This window comes from Cimex lectularius, unplaced genomic scaffold (assembly GCF_000648675.2).
Source record: "Cimex lectularius strain Harlan isolate CLEC.00 unplaced genomic scaffold, Clec_2.1 scaffold170, whole genome shotgun sequence".
NCBI lineage: Eukaryota > Metazoa > Arthropoda > Insecta > Hemiptera > Cimicidae > Cimex > Cimex lectularius.
The window spans coordinates 413,946-432,023 of record NW_019392810.1 but is presented as its reverse complement, the minus strand read 5'-3'; the positions used below and the strand labels follow the sequence as shown (position 1 = coordinate 432,023).

The following is an 18,078-nucleotide window of genomic DNA, read 5'->3' as shown; positions in this document are numbered from 1 at the left end:
GTAGTTGAGATAAAAAAAAGTCAGTGTTACGAGCGGGATTCGAACCCACGACCCTCGGCTAAATACGCCGCTGCTCTACCACTTGAGCTATCGTGACTTCGATCCACTCGGACATCAACTTCTCCCCATCTCAACCCCACGTTTTGAATTTTCCCAACTTTTTGCCATTTTTCAATTGGTCAAGTGGACCACAAAAGCTAGGGAATTAAAATTAAACATTTTTAAAATTTATATTGTTTAATTCGGAATATACAGCCTTAATATGATTTTTTTTATTGTTGTATATCAGGCTTGGTGAATAACGGTCTATATAACAAGATTCAAATTTTGCCATTTTTTTATCGTTCTATATAAAAATCGTTTAATTTGGATAAACTATGATCTGTATTTCTTTGTTACTCATTTTATTTAAGGTAGGAAGAATCTAAGAGTTTTCCTTTAATGGGAATTATTTTCAAATTACTAATTACTTAAAAACGCGCCCGCCGGCTGCCGCCGGACGAATATGGAGCGGACAAGGACTCATTTTAGTGTATTCAGTTTCGAAAATGCCGTGATTTATAGGTGAATAAATGATATGTGAAATGGAGGTCGTTGTGGAAAGGAAGCCTCGAGGGCGACTCTGGAGTTTGGACAGCCCTGAGCCCCGGGACAACCCTGCCAGGAGGTCTTCCATCGCCAGCTTCAGAAACATTTACGCAAGGGTTCAACGGCTTTACCTCTCAGGTAAATTTCTTCCGGAAAAAAAAGATATAAAACCGAACAGGCGAGTTTTTAATCAATTAGTTTGCAACTGAAACCTTTAGTAAAGATTTCAAGCGTGCCAGGAAAAATATAAGGACTTGAAATGCGTATTATATATGTGACTTAATTTGACCAATATAAAAGTCAAATTGGAATACAAGAGCATCCCAAAGTTCATAGTTCATATTAAAAAAAAAGTGTATTCTTTAAAGGAAAAGGTCCTAAGTGATAAAGATCGCGGAGATCTAAGGAATAACTTATTTTTCTTTGGAAAAGGTCAAATCTGGAGGATTAAGATCGTTTTCACATCAATAAATAATGAATTTGAATGAATCTCTGAAAATTCGTGCAATTCTATTTATTTGCATTTACAAGTGGTTATTTAGCAAATTCTCAGTCCAGGAACATTAACTTAACCATGAGACTCCATAAAATTACCTATAAAAAATACTGTCCTAAGTGTCAAAGATTTCGTAAATTTAGTACATCATTTTCTTCGCGTGTAAGGGTAAAGTTTTCAAGCATCCCAGCCAGAATTTGACCAATATAAAAGTCAAATTGGAAAGAAAAGCTGGTAGTTCATTACAGAAAATTAACAGTTGTGTCCTTAGAAATGAAAAGATCCAAAGTGACGAAGATTGCGGAAATTTAAGAAATTCATATTTTTCCTTGGAAAAGGTCAAGCCCGGAGAATTAAAATTGCTTTTATTATCAATAAAATATGATAATATACCTCAAAAGGTTTCTCAAAAATTCGTCCAATTCTATTTATTTAGCAAATTCTCAATCCAGGAGCATTAACTTAACCATGAGACTCCATAAAATTACCTATAAAAAAAATACTGTCCTAAGAGACAAGATTTCAGAAATTGGGTACATCATACCCTTTGTAGGGAAGCGTAAAGTTTTCAAGCATCCCAGACAGAATTTGACCAATATAAAAGTCAAATTGGAAAGAAAAGCTGGTATTTCATTACAGAAAATTAACAGTTGTGTCCTTTGAAATGAGAAGATCCGAAGTGACGAAGATTGCGGAAATTTAAAAAATTCATATTTTTCCTTGGAAAAAGTCGGAGAATTAAAATCGCCTTTATCATCAATAAAATTATGATACTATATTTCAAAGGTTTCTGAAAATTCGTGCAATTCTATTTATTTAGCAAATTCTCAATCCAGGAGCATTAACTTAACCATGAGACTCCATAAAATTACCTATAAAAAAAATACTGTCCTAAGTGACAAAGATTTCAAAAATTTGGTACATCATTTCCTCTGTAGGGAAGCGTAAAGTTTTCAAGCATCCCGGACAAAATTTGACCAATATAAAAGTCAAATTGGATCCTTTGAAATGAAAAGATCCGAAGTGACGAAGATGGCGGAAATTTAAGAAATTCATATTTTTCCTTGGAAAAAGTCAAGCCCGGAGAATTAAAATCGCTTTTATCATCAATAAAATTATGATAACATATTTCAAAGGTTTCCGAAAATTCGTGCAATTCTATTTATTTAGCAAATTCTCAATCCAGCAAATTCTTAACCATGAGACTCCATAAAATTACCTATAAAAAAACCTGTCCTAAGTGACAAGATTTCAAAAATTTGATACATTTCCTTTCTAGGGGAGCGTAAAGTTTTCAAGCATCCCCGACAAAATTTGACCAATATAAAAGTTAAATTGGAAAGAAAAACTGGTAGTTCATTAAAAAAAAATTATTATTCAGATATCGTGAGATGCGGTGTGATGTAGGTTTCAGAAAAACATTTTCTTTATCGTGCCAACGTTTCGATCTTTTATTGAGATCATCTTCAGGGCTCAAAGTGTTTGTCTTCTGTGTAATTGTGCCATCCTTGCGTGTCGTGTTGAGAGTGAGAGATTAAAAAAAGTGTCCTTTGAAATGAATTTCAACAATTGAATTTCAGGCGTGATAAAGTCGGTTATGATAAAATACCTCTAAGGTGTTTCAGAATGTGCGCAAAACGTGTTTATTTGCGTTTAGAAATACTTATTAGCGTGCAAAATTGATGAGTCGTCGAGAGGCAGGGCTAGATTGGTACCAAATTGAACTATAAAGTATTTAATCGACGTAAACATCGCAAGAAAGCTCGGTAGTTTATTAAAAATAAACAAATAAACGCAAGATTATAAAGGTCAGAACTAAGATTTTTTGTTAATTTAAATTTTACTTTTTACATTAGACAGGTCAAATCTGGCGAGTTAATTTTAAACAAAAATTGTTAATAAATCAAGCAAATCTATTTTCATGTTGAAATATTTGTTTTTTAATCAATGAAAAGAGACATGATGTCATAGAAATAATAATGACGCTGCGAAATCAGCGAGTTTATTATGTATTTTTTCACTTCGCAAGGTGTCCGACAACCAATTTTACTTATATTGTACACTAGATTAAAAAAAGTATTTATCGCTTTTCAAAAATGCAATTTGTCCAATAGAAGATTATTTACAGGAGAATGAAAATTTATTTTTGTATTATTAATTATTTAACGAATCAGTTTCATCAATCATCAAGGAAGAAAATACGGCCTCGTAGTGATGAGGCGAAAATTATTGCGATTGAGGTTGAGGTTTAATTGTCCATCAAGTTCTAAAAATAATTCAAACGCTTCCTATCAAGGTTTTTCTTTTATATTATTTATTTTATTTATATTTTTGTAGTAGATTCCCCGACTGTAGATTAATATGTATATTTTTTACTTTGTTTTCTTTTCCTAAAAGGATTTTCTTTAAAATTTGGGTAGCCCAAGAAACGCTGTTTTTATACAGGTTAATTTATTTCACATTTTTTCTTATATTTTTTTTGTTTTTCTGCCTATCATCAGGAAACCCTAACAAGAAATACAGTCAAATAAATATACATTATAGCATTAGTAATATCACTTACGTTTTTTTTTATTTTATGGTTAAAAACATTAATATTAATTACCTATTAGTCTCGGCTGCCATCCTATGCTTTTTTTCTGAGGAGAGAATTAGATAGCTTCCTTACAAAAAAATCGCAATGGGATGGCAGGCGAGACTGCTAGGCAATTAATACTGATGTTTTCGACCATAAAATAAAAAAAGTAAATAATATTAATTACTAATGCTATAATGTATATTTATTTGTACTGTATTTCTTGTTAGGGTTTCATGATGATAGGCAGAAAAACAAAAAAATAGCCCGAAACTTAGAAGAAAAAATGTGAAATAAATTAACCTGCATAAAAACTACCCCTATTTTAAAGAAAATCCTTTTAGGAAAATAAAGAAGGTAATAAAATATACATAATTTTATATTATTGATGTCTCATGCCATTAGATAACCTATTAATAAAACCGTTCAAGTTTGCTAACTGCTAACCGTATTTTCATATTTTAACCCCCTTTTTTTAAACTTAACAGGACGGAATGTTTAAATCATATTTTTAATCTCTGGCCAATTGATTTTTCGCAAGAAAATTTGTGATTATGTTGCCATTTTTTAAATAGCAGTGAGATAATTTTGAAGGACAAATTCTAAACGATTTACTTGTTTGTGAATCGAGTGATTTATTTTTTTACAGATCGTCGTTAGTTTTGTAATAAACCATAGAGTTGTCTTGTCTATCGAACTCTAATGGTCTAATGTGCTTGAAAAAACTACTTTTTTATATATTTTATATAGTTGCAAATATAGATAAATAAATGAGACGAAAGAAGAGAATCGTTTATAATAAAACTGGTCGGTATTTATTGATCCATGCCTACTCGCTTATCGTCTCGACATTTTTTCTCCTGTATTTGTTAGGTACTTGTGAAAATTTCTATTTAATCGGCAAATCTTTGAGAAATCGATCGATACAAAAAGCGACTCGTTACGTCGGACCTGATCCTCCGTTAAATGTCACACGACGAAAATGTGGGCTTAGCATCGACCCGTGGGCGTCTCGGTCGTGGAGTGCAATTTCGCCCAAATGTCCCTGCCCAATTTAAGAAGTCCACATGTCTCTTTTAGCCGTGTTTTCCGCAAGTGTAAATTTACAGTTTTTATGTTTTCAACTACAGAAATAACCTTGCTATATTTTTCCGATCTTGTTACCAAAGTCGTCCAGGTAATCTGTGATTTGTTAAAAAAGGAATTTCCTCATGTTTTCTGAATAAGTAGCGTCCCACGTGAAACATTGATAACGCGATAAGCCAACACTTTTCGTTTTTTTTACGTTTGATAATCCGGCTTTTGGCGCGGCCTTAATGTAAATAATCAAGTTCTTTATTATTGGATTGTCTTTATTGAACAGTATTTACAAACCAATAGCTTCTCTAAGTCCCTAGGATCCTCGGGTTTCGTCACTCTCAATACCCTTTGATAAAATAAGTACTTAACTTTTTTTTAAACCTGCCGCAGTTTATTTTCTTACTTTGTAAATCTCAGTTTTAAATAAGCAAACACCTTTTAACGTCGGCACGGAAGAAAGAAGAGCCTGGACAACAAAAATAACAAAATAAACAAGCGTTTCCCAAGGTGGTCGTGGCAAGAAATCGGAGCCTTGGCAGCCCCTTTTCGACAAGTGTGGACATTTTTGGTACGGGTGCAAAAACAGATTGCAACGTTCTGCCTCAGGTTTTGTAACACACAATTTTTTTTTTAACTTTGTATTTTTGTCATATTTGGATAGAGGATAAATCGAACTTTTTTTCATATAAATTCAGATCAATTAGTCGTTTTTGTTTTTGTGGTTTGAAGACTGGTTTCTTTTTTAAATTAGTATTTATACGATTACAAAAGAGTCGGAATAATCCTACAGATTATAGCAGGGAACGTGGCTGATAAGAAAAATGCCAGGATTTTCCATCATCCAGCATTTTATTTAGGACAAATAAAATTCAGTGCCCTATTAATTTGCACATTGATTTATGTAATTATAAAAGTGTACAGAATCGAGCTTTTTTACTTCGAGACGCTGTCAACCAGGAGTTTTTACTCACTCTCACTCATTTTTAAACACATTCTTTCCTATTTGCATGAACATCGTGTTGGATGATGGAGTACTCGATATTCAAGTAATCCGAAGATACTCAACCATCGTCCCACTCACATTACATTCGCGCTAATAAATACACTCAATCTCAACACAAAACGAGAGTCTATATACAATAAAACATTCGTTTCCTTCATAAATTGGAACAACGAGCCAAATATTTGGATCTTTAAAAAATCAATTTCCAGGCAATTTTCAAAAACTATATATTTCCAGTTAGAGAAAAATAGCCAAATTTCAATTTTTTTTTTCAAATGGTAAGGAAGTAGACGTCCAATTTCGTTAAACTTAGTTAATTTGTGTTGTGATTAGTGACCGTTTGTCGATGATTATTCACACTGTCAACACGATACGCAAGAATGCCACACAGAAAACAAACACTTTGAGCCCTGAAGATGATCTCAATAAAGATCGAAACGTTGGTACGATAAAGAAAATGTTTTTCTGAAACCTACATCACACCAGACCGCATCTCACGATTTCTGAATAATCTTAGTTAATTTATTAAATTAAAGGTCAATAATAAAAGTGTGCCATCAAAAAACCTTGTCCAGAAAATGACCTATTGTAGATGAGCCATGAAATGTGGAAAGAAGTTATCAGTACGGCCTTTGCGTAGAGTACTGTCAGCAATTTTATCTTACAATGTTGGATCATAGAGTCCAATATTTATCCGTTTCTCCCCAAGACATCAGGAAAGCAAAGCTGAAGGCATTAGACTTCCTATTTTGCTGTTCATGAACGCGTAACTGGGATTATCCATTAAAAACCTAAGTCAGGCACTTCGGTGGCCACAACGGTTACAGCATGGGCGCGTTGACTGTAAGAGTCTCGGGTTCGAATCTCAGCGGCCCTGAATTCAAATCTTGATTACTTACAAGTGTTTTTGTTTTTTTTGTCAAACCCACCTGAACACAGGAGGTGATGTAATCTCTGTTGTTGAAACAATGTCAGCTATGAAAGTTGGTAAGAGGTTGTTATCAATTTGTGTGGTGTAGCTCAATGTAATATATAATTCTTTGTATGTAAGGTCTTGGTTGAAATGAAAAAGTCAGTGGCACGAGCGGGATTCGAACCCACGATCTTCGGCTTGATAGGCCGCTGCTCTACCACTTGAGCTATCGTGACTTCGATCCACTCGGACACCAACACCTCTCAACCTACAACGTTTCGAATTTTCCCTCCTTTTTGCCATTTTTCGAATCCCTCGTGACCTGACTTTTTCATTTCAGCCAAGACAATTTGGTCAATTAGACCACTAAATATGAAATATATAATGTCGGGGCGCTTTAAGTCCATCAGGTGAGGTCATCGCCGAACCCTGCATATTTTACTTTTTTCTGGTCTTTCACGTTGTTGTTGTTTTTTTAACTTTTGCCATCTGAGCGTAACCATCTGGTTACTGATTTTCTGCTTGAACACTGTCGATGTTGGGGAGGATATCCTTAGATGCTCGCTTCTCGTTAGTGTCTCAAGTTGTGGGCAGACCACAAGGTTTTTGCACGAAAAAATGGCCAAATTTGGAATTTGGAATCTCAGCCTTTTAAGTCACAGAACTGCGGTAGGTCTCATTTTTTTAGAAAAATTACGCAGAACAAGATGTCTTTTTAGATGTTTTCCTAGCTTCAATAATTCATCAGTAAATTCAAAAATTCGGGAACATGTTAATTTTTTGTACTTCTTACGAAAACTTCAAATTGAGCTGTGGAGCCAAGAAATCATCCTGGAGCAATAGAAAATTTTAATAACCTTTCAATTTTTGTCACCTTTGAATGAGTGGTCGGTTTATTCCAAGAGCACGTAAAAAAACAGTTTTGCCCAAAAATCGCGAATACTCCAAAACGGTTGAGAGATCGGGCTTAGTGGAAGGTGTCCAGTTGAAAACTTATTAAAATTTCCTATCGATTGTTATACATGTTCTTAGAATTTTTGAATTTACTGAAAAATGACTAAAGATATAAAAACATTTAAAAAAGCCATCTTGTCCTCCATAAAATTTTATAAAAAATTACAATTAATTAAGGTTTTTAGTTGAGATGAAAAAAAATTAATGGCACGAGCGGGATTCGAACCCACGATCTTCGGCTAGATACGCCGCTGCTCTACCACTTGAGCTATCGTGACCTCGATCCACTCGGAGGTCACGTTAGCTCAAGGCGTATCTAGCCAAAGATCGTGGGTTCGAATCCCGCTCGTGCCATTAACTTTGTTTCATCTCAACTAAAAACCTTAATTAATTCTAATGATTTAATGTGGTCAAGCGGACCACGAAATTAGTGAATTTATAAAAAATGAAACTTAGCACACGTCTGTGATTTAAAAGGCGGAGAAAATACGCATTTCCAAATTTGGCCATTTTTTCGTTCAAAAACCAGGTGGTCGGTCCATCCGTAATCATAGACCAGGAACCACCGACCACCCCGCCACAGAAGAACGTAAAGCACGTCGGAGTCGCACTCGGCGTCGGTAAAACTCGATATTTCGGTGTGTTTAATAAAGTAATGTGATAAAAAAAAAATACGCTATTTTAATTAATTTTTAAATTTTATGATTTTTCTGTCAAAAATAATTTTTATTCAAGACGTACAATGCTAACGCAGCAATAAACTGTTTTAGGTCGGAAATGTACGCAGGTTCATATGGCTCACATATTTTTCCATTATCCTTTATTAATATTAACTAAAACATACTCAATATTAACCGGAAATTTAAAATATAAATTTTTGTTATCACCTCGGCTTACGAGCAAAAGTATGCTAATGTTTTGGATTTGTCGAAGGTGAACTTTGCATGCATGCATAGCTAATCAGTTCAGCGTGATAACGACAATCTTCCCTCTAAAGTTTACGTTTATTTATAAACGTGAGTTACTTATTGGCTTTTTTTTAATCTCTTAGTGAACTGCGTATTTCTGTTTATCATTGACCGCGTTTGTTTCATATTAGGCCAATATTTCCTCCCTTCGTGCAATGTAATAATATAATATTACATAAGTTAATACGAGTGCAGTGCATTAATCCATGTCTTGAGACAAACAAACCTCTCGTAACTCTCACAATCCATTTGGGACGGATAGCGTATCCTTAAAGCGTTATGTAAGGCTTACGGTAGGGAACCGGATTTAGGCCTAGGATATTTTTCTTAGACGTCGCCCCTTTCAGCTCCGAACCGCAAGTATTTCTGGATCCGACATAAATTTTTCTACTCGTGATAGTCCTCTGGTGCACGTTTTGGCGTATACGAAGCAATCGGATGGGAAGTTTTGTTTATAAGCGCAACGGGAAGGTCGGGCGCTTTTAATTTAGCTCATTCATAATTTTAGCAGAGGGCTGAAACGGAAAGTTAGCAAATCAGTTCAATTTTTTTTACGTTCTCTGGTACAGGTCTGGAGGGAACTACTCAATTTATATGGAGGAAAAGCGGTGTTTTTCTTCCTTTATTAAAAGGCCATTTACCATACGTTTAAAATGCCAAAATTACACGTCTACCCGGAAATACGAGGAGTAAAATTATTTTCTGTTTTTTTAACACGAGGTTATTTTTACATCCCGACCATTATTGTGTTTCCAGTGGGGCGAAAAACAGATAAAAATGCTTGTTCGTCTTGTAAATTTTACTCTTGAATGCCTTACTGTTAGTATAAATAACAACGTATAAATTAAATTCATATTGGCCATTTTTACAAATTAACGAGGAAAAAGTCAAATTGTAGAGAGAAAAAACCTGTAGAATATTGTTTCTATGTGCCAAAGCTTACATATTTACACTTTCTAAGTTGTTTGTTGTTGTTGATCATTTAAGACTCCAAAATTAGCTGTTCATTACTTTGTTTGTGTTATAGTTTAATTATACACTGTCTTAAGTAGATAAACAAATTGTCCAAACGGAATAGCTGGGTGTTCTCTTAATAAAATATAGAAAATAATTAAAAATTAGAATTTTTTGAGGTATTTTTATAATGCTTTTGTGATGAAGTAGATTTTTTGGGTACCAAGGAATCATTCGGTGATTTATCGCCATCCTCAGGGCTTACGCAATGATGTAAATTAAAATATCGGCGAGATATTTTGATTAATGATAGTTTTAATTAAGAAAAATTAAAATTAAAAAAATTATTAAAATTAAAATTGAGTCGTATCAGCCGGTAAAACAAACTACCTTTTTGGGATTTTTCCTTAGCTTTTAAGTTTTAAATTTTATCTTATTTAAAACTAACTTAATCAAAATAATTCTAAAGTTTTTACTTACATCATTGGGTAAAGCCTTGAGGATGCGATACAAATCACCAAAAGCTCGGTGAACTCAAAAAAGTCTACTTCATCACAAAGACATTATGAAGATACTCAAAAAATTCCAATGTAATTACTGTCAGGTCCTCCAGCTATTTTTACAAATGTTAAACTTATTGCTTGGTTAAATAAAACCATCAGTCTCATTCGTTTACTTACTCACTCACTCATGCTCTCTCACATTAACTCAATCCCTCCCTCTCTCTCCCCCTCCCTCTCCTTCTCCTTCACTCTCTTTCCCTCCCTCCCTCTCCTTCTCCTTCACTCTCTTTCCCTCCCTCTCTCTCCTTCTCCTTTACTCTCTTTCCCTCCCTCCCTCTCCTTCACTCTCTTTCCCTCCCTCCCTCTCCTTCTCCTTCACTCTCTTTCCCTCCCTCCCTCTCCTTCTCCTTCACTCTCTTTCCCTCCCTCCCTTTCCTTCTCTTTCCCTCCCTCCCTCCCTCTCCTTCTCCTTCACTCTCTTTCCCTCCCTCTCCTTCTCCTTTACTCTCTTTCCCTCCCTCCCTCTCCTTCTCCTTTACTCTCTTTCCCTCCCTCCCTCTCCTTCACTCTCTTTCCCTCCCCCTCTCCTTTTCCTTCACTCTCTTTCCCTCCCTCCCTCTCCTTCACTCTCTTTCCCTCCCTCCCTCTTCTCTCCAACTCTCTCTCTCTCTCTCTCTCTCTCTCTCTCTCTCTCTCTCTCTTCCCACTCCCTTTTACCTTCCTCTATCCATCTAACTTTTTCTTTTGCAATTTATTTTTCTCTCTAGTTATCTATCGAAATACGTTAAATTTCTCTCTATCTATGTATCTGAAGTTCTATATTTCCTCTTAAACTTTATCTAATCTTGTCTGTTGGTCAAAAAAATAATAAATCAGTTGAAACTTTTAAAAAAATCGGACATAATTTCAATTATGTGTTTTTATCAACAAGGTAAATCTCCTGACGATTGTGTACTAGGTAACCTTTTTCAGGCCTTTCACGTCGAGAAATATAAATCCTTGTTAGAGATTAATAATTTTTTAAGGTCATACTTGAGATTATTCAATATGAAGTTGCTCTAGTGTGAACTTGGAAGTAGTCAGATTGAAATATGACAATCGGATATATTTTAAGTTTGTATCAAAATTTTTATTTATTTAGAAATCGTGAGATGCGGTCTGGTGTAATGTAGGTTTCAGAAAAACATTTTCTTTATCGTGCCACACACACTAGACCGCATCTCACGATTTCTAAATAAATATCGATTAACGGTCACTAATCACCACACATTTGTATCAAAAGAAGATATTGTAGGTGAACTTTCATTATAAATGTCACAGTTTCGTAGCAACTGGACAGAAATAATTTTCAACCTTGTTTACTTCTAAGCCACTATCAGATATCGACATGATTCATGCACTGTTCGCACCAGGCCAATGTTCCGGTCTGGCCTGATCTTTCATTTGTTTAAATCTCCAGTTTTTTTGGTTGAAGTTGGACTTGATGGAAGGTGTAAACTAGCCGGAGGAAAATCCGCCGGGAAGGTTGTTCAGACCGACAACTCAACTCCTCCATTTAAAGCCGTCCTTTTTATACGTTTCGGGCCATGAATTATCCGAGTCAAACCGTCGAAGGCTGAACGTCGTAAATGATAAACAGCAGCAACCTCAACGAAGCCTTGCATTGTTTTCTGTTCTTTGGCACCTCTAGAAAAATAAAGAACGCCATCGTTGCCCAGGCTAAATATAAATTCCTCCCGGTTATAGCTAATGGAAATTAATTTGACTCGAGTCGGGCCAAGTTCGCGTGATCACCTGCCCCTGCTGCCGAAAAATAATCGACCCCGCGGGCCATGTCCTGGATACGTCTTGTACACGCAGAATATTGACTTTGTTTATAATTGTGTCCTCCAAGGGTGAGTTTGAGAAAAATTTGTTACGCTTTTTACTTTTTAGCATTCTTTATAATGAACTGTCGGTAGTACCGTAAATTAATCAAATCCGTTGATCATACTATTTTAGCTCTTGTGAATATTTAATTTCGAACATAATTCACTAATAATAAATAATTATTTATTCGTATATGCAATATTTAGGATATTTTCCTGTCTTTTCTAGCTCGTTAAACATAGAATAACTGTTTTAATTATTCACAGTATGTTATATAAAATATCAATGATGGATTTTTTTCAAGTCCTTAGGTAAAACTTATACTGGCAATACCAGATAACCATCGACAACTTTAGGTAGTTTCTGTTCGAACCGAAGCTCTGATCATACTACAGATGCCTATTGGTCAAAACCCAAATTTTTGTTCACCCATTTGAAAATAAATTGCACGAAGATTTATTTTAGATTTTTGTTTCGTTGGACTTCACAGCGCTTTTGTTTACATTCTTGATTGTTCGGTTGGAAAAGCATTTTAGAGCTCCGCTGAGGTTCTCCTTCTGCCAGTCGGGCCAAAAACGTGCATTGTTTTTAATTATTAAAAAAATATTTTAAATTGGTTTGTTCGTCATTTGAAAAGAGAGTTTCAATCGATAATTTATGGTCAGACTGACCTGAAGTTCGGAAGTTTATGCTGTAATTAATTTAGACAATGTATTTAAACTTATTGTTCGACCCGAAAATCCACTATATTTTTTTTTCTTTTTCCTAGTGTTTGATTATTGATGAAGGCTCTTAAATTTGTGTTATCTCTACAAATTTAAGTTAGGTTATAACTGTACTGATATTTGTTCATAAGATAGTTATGATATTGTCAAACTGGGTCATGTTATTCTTAAATATTGAGTAATCGGTATCGCTTTTATGTCGTTTTATCTCATTTGTATCTTAGCTTTGGAAAAATTATTTTATAATTGTATATATACAGGGTTTTTTCGCAAACAGATAACAGTCTGCAAGCTTGACAAGACTGTTTAAAAAAAATAGATAACTCTAAAAAAATGGTTGTAATGTTTGAAAGGGTTCCATTTGTTTTTCATTTACATTAGATTTAATTGTCAATTTTTTTTTAATATTACAGAATGGAACTATTTTAAATTGTTAAACGAAGTCAAGATATCCTGAACTATATATTATTTTGAGACAAATATACTTTTAAACTCAAGGAAAGAGTATCGTCATAAATTTATAGATGTCTTGCTTGATAATTTACATTTAAAAAAAAATAAATTGAAGCAATAATTCACAAATTGCGTTTAGCTTTGCACTTATTGATAAGAAACGCTTTCAATGCTAGATTATAAAAATTGTTTTTAATTATTAAAATATTATTATAAATTGGTTTATTTGTTATTTGGAAAGCGAGTTTCAAAGGATCATTTATGGTCAGGCTGAACTCGTGGATGTTGAGACCCAAGAGGATCTTTAACGTCCGGACTTGACCACGAAGGGACTTCTCAGACGTGTAGTGTTCTCTAAGAGAACACCAGGAAGATTTTACATTCGTGGAGTTGTCACATTCCTTGGGTAGCGAGGTAATGCAATGCCAAGTTCAGAAGTGCTCTTAAAAGAAGGCAGTTTTGTGGTTTCTGGCACAGCTTTTTATCCGTGCCATTTACCACCTCAGTAGAGATAGAGGAGGCACTCTATAATCTCTGGTAAGCCAGTACCCTACAGCTAAGGTACATGCTTTTTTTTTTTATAAACCATTAGTCTATCCTCAATTGGGGGCTGCTTAGAATCACCCCCTCCCGTGGTACAGTATTGGGTGATTGGACTGATAACCCACCCTTTGCTTGAGGGGTGCGGGTTCAGTAATCCAGGAAGCCACTGCCAAAGCAGAGGGGGATAGGGATAGGAGAGCCACATGGCCTGCTGCACCTCGACCTAAATAGATCTATTGTGCTCCTCTGTTAATTATAACTCATTGGCCAGCTGCAGTCTATTAGCCAGCCTCCACAGCTTTGCCAGCGGTTCCGTGGTGTAGGATCTTGCTTATGGGTTTTCTTGTCCTAGTTGCAAGAACCTGCACCTACATAGACCTTCACAGAAACATAAAATGTGTTTTCGGTCTCCTCCCCTTCCTGGCAGTATCTGCACAGTGTTTCTTCTGTCTGTACTCCCATCCGGTGCATGTGTTTTCTTATGTGGCAGTGTCCTGTCAGGAACCCACCTTGGGAGTCGTGGCCCACTTTATGTGGAACTACGGCGACAACGGGTGGTATAGTGTGGTTTGAGACTCGAGACTCCGAAACGCTCACCTCGTGTTCTTATCCACGGCCCTTTTTCTCAGTCCGAGCTCCTTCATTCTATCCTGTGACCCCTCCTAACCCTTGGTTGCAAGGGGGGTATCCGAGCAGAAAATAAAGGTGCAGCCCAGAGGGCGTGGCAACCTCTCTAAAGCACAAGCTGTACTCATGTCGGCCTAAGGGTCGGCATGGGCGGCGGGTGCCTTAGCAGAGTCACACGAGGGCCAGTGCACTAGATCCTGTCTGCAAAGACGGGGGAGGGTGTATGGCCATCTATAAATCTGTACCACCACGGGGTAACTAAACTTTCAAAATTCAGCCCTAGTTACACTGGGAATGGATTCGTGGTGGTGCGTGGTGACGCCCCTGGCGGGAACTTAGACAGAGGCTGTCTTCTATCTGTGACTTCAGTGAAGCTTGCGTATGGCCAACGTAAAACCCCCCGGCCTCACGGGAGACGTTGCGACCGGACGACAGCGTGTAAGCGTTGAGGACGCAATGATCATGCTATAGTTCCTCGAATGCGTGAGTAAGCGAATGGAAGCGGGTAGTGAAGCGGTGTCTCTGACTCGAGTGTGCGCATTGTTGTGCGTATGACCGGCGTGGTACCCTTGGGGAAGAGAAGGATCGGACCAACTAGGCTGAGCCTATGGCGTCTCTCGAAAGCGCGTGACAGGTGTAGGCTGAGCTCGATTAGAGATTACCGTAGGCGGTGCTCATCTAGGGTGTGGTTAGCAATTCCACTTTAAACTAAACCGCTGCCGGGGCGTTCCCGGAAGTTTCTACGCTGGGGGAGCCTCTATACTCAGAGAGATAGAGTCGCCTTCTCTATCTAGGGAGTACGCGGGGAGGGTGGGACAGGGCGATGTATGGCCTGTTAGCCCCTCGCGTGTGGCATACGACCCATGCACAATGCGGGACCGACCATTCGGAGTGGACAAGCGGAGAGCGAGGTTGTCTCGGCCCTTAAGGGCTGGGGCGCCTCTACACCAATGCTGCGGCGGTAACACCATTCCGTCGTATGCAGCTGCGTAAGCTCTCATCTTGAGAATCAAAACGTCCGATAAGGCCAAAGGCCAGGTGCGGACGCTAAAGATCCTCTTGTCTTGTTGACGATGAGTACTCGGGAACACAATGTCCTCTCAGGAGTCCAACCAGAATCCTGGTTCGGTTACGGAAGTTTTGCGGATGGCCCTTCTATAAATCTCTTCGCGTGCTTCATACCTGTGGTATTGTTCCACCATTTTTTGACTTATTAAGAATCCATTTTATGATGTATCCTCTTTTGTGGCAGGCTGGTAGGCTGCAGTAGGGTTCTGAGCCCATAGAGTCCATGTTGGCTACCTTTTTGGCCAACATGTCAACCTTTTCGTTGCCTCTATGCCCCGAATGTCCAGGGACCTATGCCAGGGTCAGGTTATAGTCGCTCACAACCGCACATTGTTCAATCGCTATGATTTCAGACTGGAAAACTATAGCATACTTGCCTAGGTTTACCGTCAGTTCGCTCTTGGGGTCATCCCAAAGACCCCAGCTCCTGTACCCTTGCCGGTTTTCGAAACAAGGAGGAAAAGAAAGAAAAGGATAAAGGGATAGGGTAAGGAAAAGAAAGCAGGTAAAGAGGAAAAAACCTCCATCATCGGTTTACCCTCATGCATCAGAGTTGATAGTCGGACTGGCCATAGATCAAGCAACTGTTTATAACTTTTTTTTCCTAGTGTTTGATGCTAGATGAGTGCCCTTAAATCTGTGTTATCTCTCCAAATTTAAGTTAAATTATAACTGTACCGATATTTGTTCGTAAAATACTTATGATATTGCCAAACTGGGTCATGTTATTCTTAAATATTGAACTTACCAATAATCGGTATCTCTTTTATGTCGTTTTATCTCATTTCTATCTTAACCTTGGTAAAATTATTTTATTTGTAAATATTCGGGGTTTTTTAGCAAACAGATAACGGTTTGCAGGCTTCAAGACGGTTTTAAAAAATAGATAACTGGAGAAAAATATGGACTTAGTGTTTGAAAGGGTTTTTGTATATTCCTTCCATTCGACGATTTTTTCCTGTATGTGCATTTAATATTGTCAATAAAGAACTTTTATATGTTTAGGCGGTTAAACGTTGCATCGTTATCCGGATAATTTTTTAAACTTTTGCTCATGGCTTTCTTCTGTGGCCAGTTTCGTCCCGCTTAACCCCAGCGTCGTAAGTTACGGTATCAAGTACTCTCTTGTTCGTTAATAGTTTATTCCCACACGTGTGAGATGTTATGCAACAGAACAAGCGGATTAACAATTAAAATCTGACAAAGTTTATGGTCATAATTAGTCAAACTCATGCATAACAGGCCAGCAACTCCAGAATTGATCGTTGACGAAGTTCCTTAACTACTCCCATGGGATCTTCCTTAATTAATTATGTTTGTAAAGTTAGCTTGTTTCTTTTGCCCTCTTAATTTCATGTACGTTTAATAATTTTTTTGTCAAACTAGACCTTTTTTGGGGGATTTTTACCGAATGGAAATTATTCAAAATAGATTCAAGTAGGGCAAAGCCTATCATTGTTTTATTTATGCAGGCCGCCGGTGTTTATAATTCCGTGTTTAAATCTGTTCAGACTGATTTACCGTCTAAGTTCTTCAAAAGTAAATAGGATGTTAAGCAATCCATTGTTTCTTAGCCTTGGACAAACCATTGTCAAAGAACAACACCCACGTCTTCCAAGTCGTCCCAAATAGCAAAAGAGGGACATGTTTACTCTTGGCACTGTCCAGCGATAAGATCTCATGTTTTTTTTTTTTCTGTTCCAGATCCAGGTACAAGCGAGGGAGCTGCGACAACGAATTCACCCGTCAACAAAAGAAGGGTGTTCAGCGGGTAAGCCTTTTTCTCTCTATCCGTTTGTCGATTTCTCGATTCCCTTTCAATTTCAGATTTATTCCTGAAAACCTTTTCTTTTGACTTACAACTATAAATTTTGAATTAAAAAAAGACAGTCCTACGCAAGCCTGCAGGGTTTTGAAAATGCTTTCACTCTTTGGAGAAAGCCGGGATTACGCAAAAACAAAACAAGCCGATTGTTCGTTTGTGCTATTGACCGTTATCATCGAACCTTATTAGCCTGTCATTAATAATACTAACTAAAACAAACACTTTCCAATTCTGGAATTGACTTAAAACATCCATTATGCTGGAAACAATTCCTTGAATACATGTATCACACGATGCTCCTATAAATCAATACCCATCAGCTGAATAATAAAACTTAAAATTTAAATTAATTAAGGTTTTTGGTTGAGATAAAAAAGTCAATGGCACGAGCGGGATTCGAACCCACGATCTTCGGCTTGATAGCCGCTGCTCTACCACTTGAGCTATCGTGACCTCGATCCACTCGGACACCAACTTCCCATCTCACCCGCTCGTGCCATTGACTTTTTTTCATCTCAACTAAAAACCTTAATTAATTTAATATATTAATTGATCAAGCGGACCACCAAATTAGTGAATTTAATGATTTGAAATGAAGTATACTTCACTAAAGCTCTCCGTGGCCATTTCATTTGTCGTCGAGAATCCAATCTGATTACACGACATTTGAAAAATGACAAAAAGGAGGGAAATTTCAAAAGGTGCGGTTGAGATGGGAAGTTGGTGTCCGAGTGGATCGAGGAGCAGCGGCATATCAAGCCGAAGATCGTGGGTTCGAATCCTGCTCGTGCCATTGACTTTTTTTATCTCAACTAAAAACCTTAATTAATTGTAATATATTAGTTGGTCAAGAGGACCACGAAATTAGTGAATAAAATTTAAATAAAAACTCAGAGAAATGTTTTATGTAGGTTTCGTATGTAATGTGATGTGG

The 18,078-nt window shown here is 36.9% G+C and overlaps 1 protein-coding gene and 1 non-coding gene across 8 annotated transcripts in view; one reads left to right on the top strand and one right to left on the bottom strand.

Annotated features, from left to right (window-relative positions):
• LOC106662231 (triple functional domain protein) overlaps positions 1 to 18,078 on the top strand; it is a 351,395-nt gene that overhangs the window by 290,626 nt on the left and 42,691 nt on the right. For all 7 annotated transcript variants that reach the window (XM_024228191.1, XM_024228188.1, XM_024228186.1 and 4 more), the window contains one exon: positions 17,024 to 17,090. In XM_024228191.1, the coding sequence (XP_024083959.1) occupies positions 17,024 to 17,090 (67 nt within the window). The remainder of the gene's footprint in view (positions 1 to 17,023; positions 17,091 to 18,078) is intronic.
• Positions 6,819 to 6,891, bottom strand: Trnad-auc. The gene has a single exon. It is a non-coding gene; the product is annotated as a tRNA-Asp (tRNA).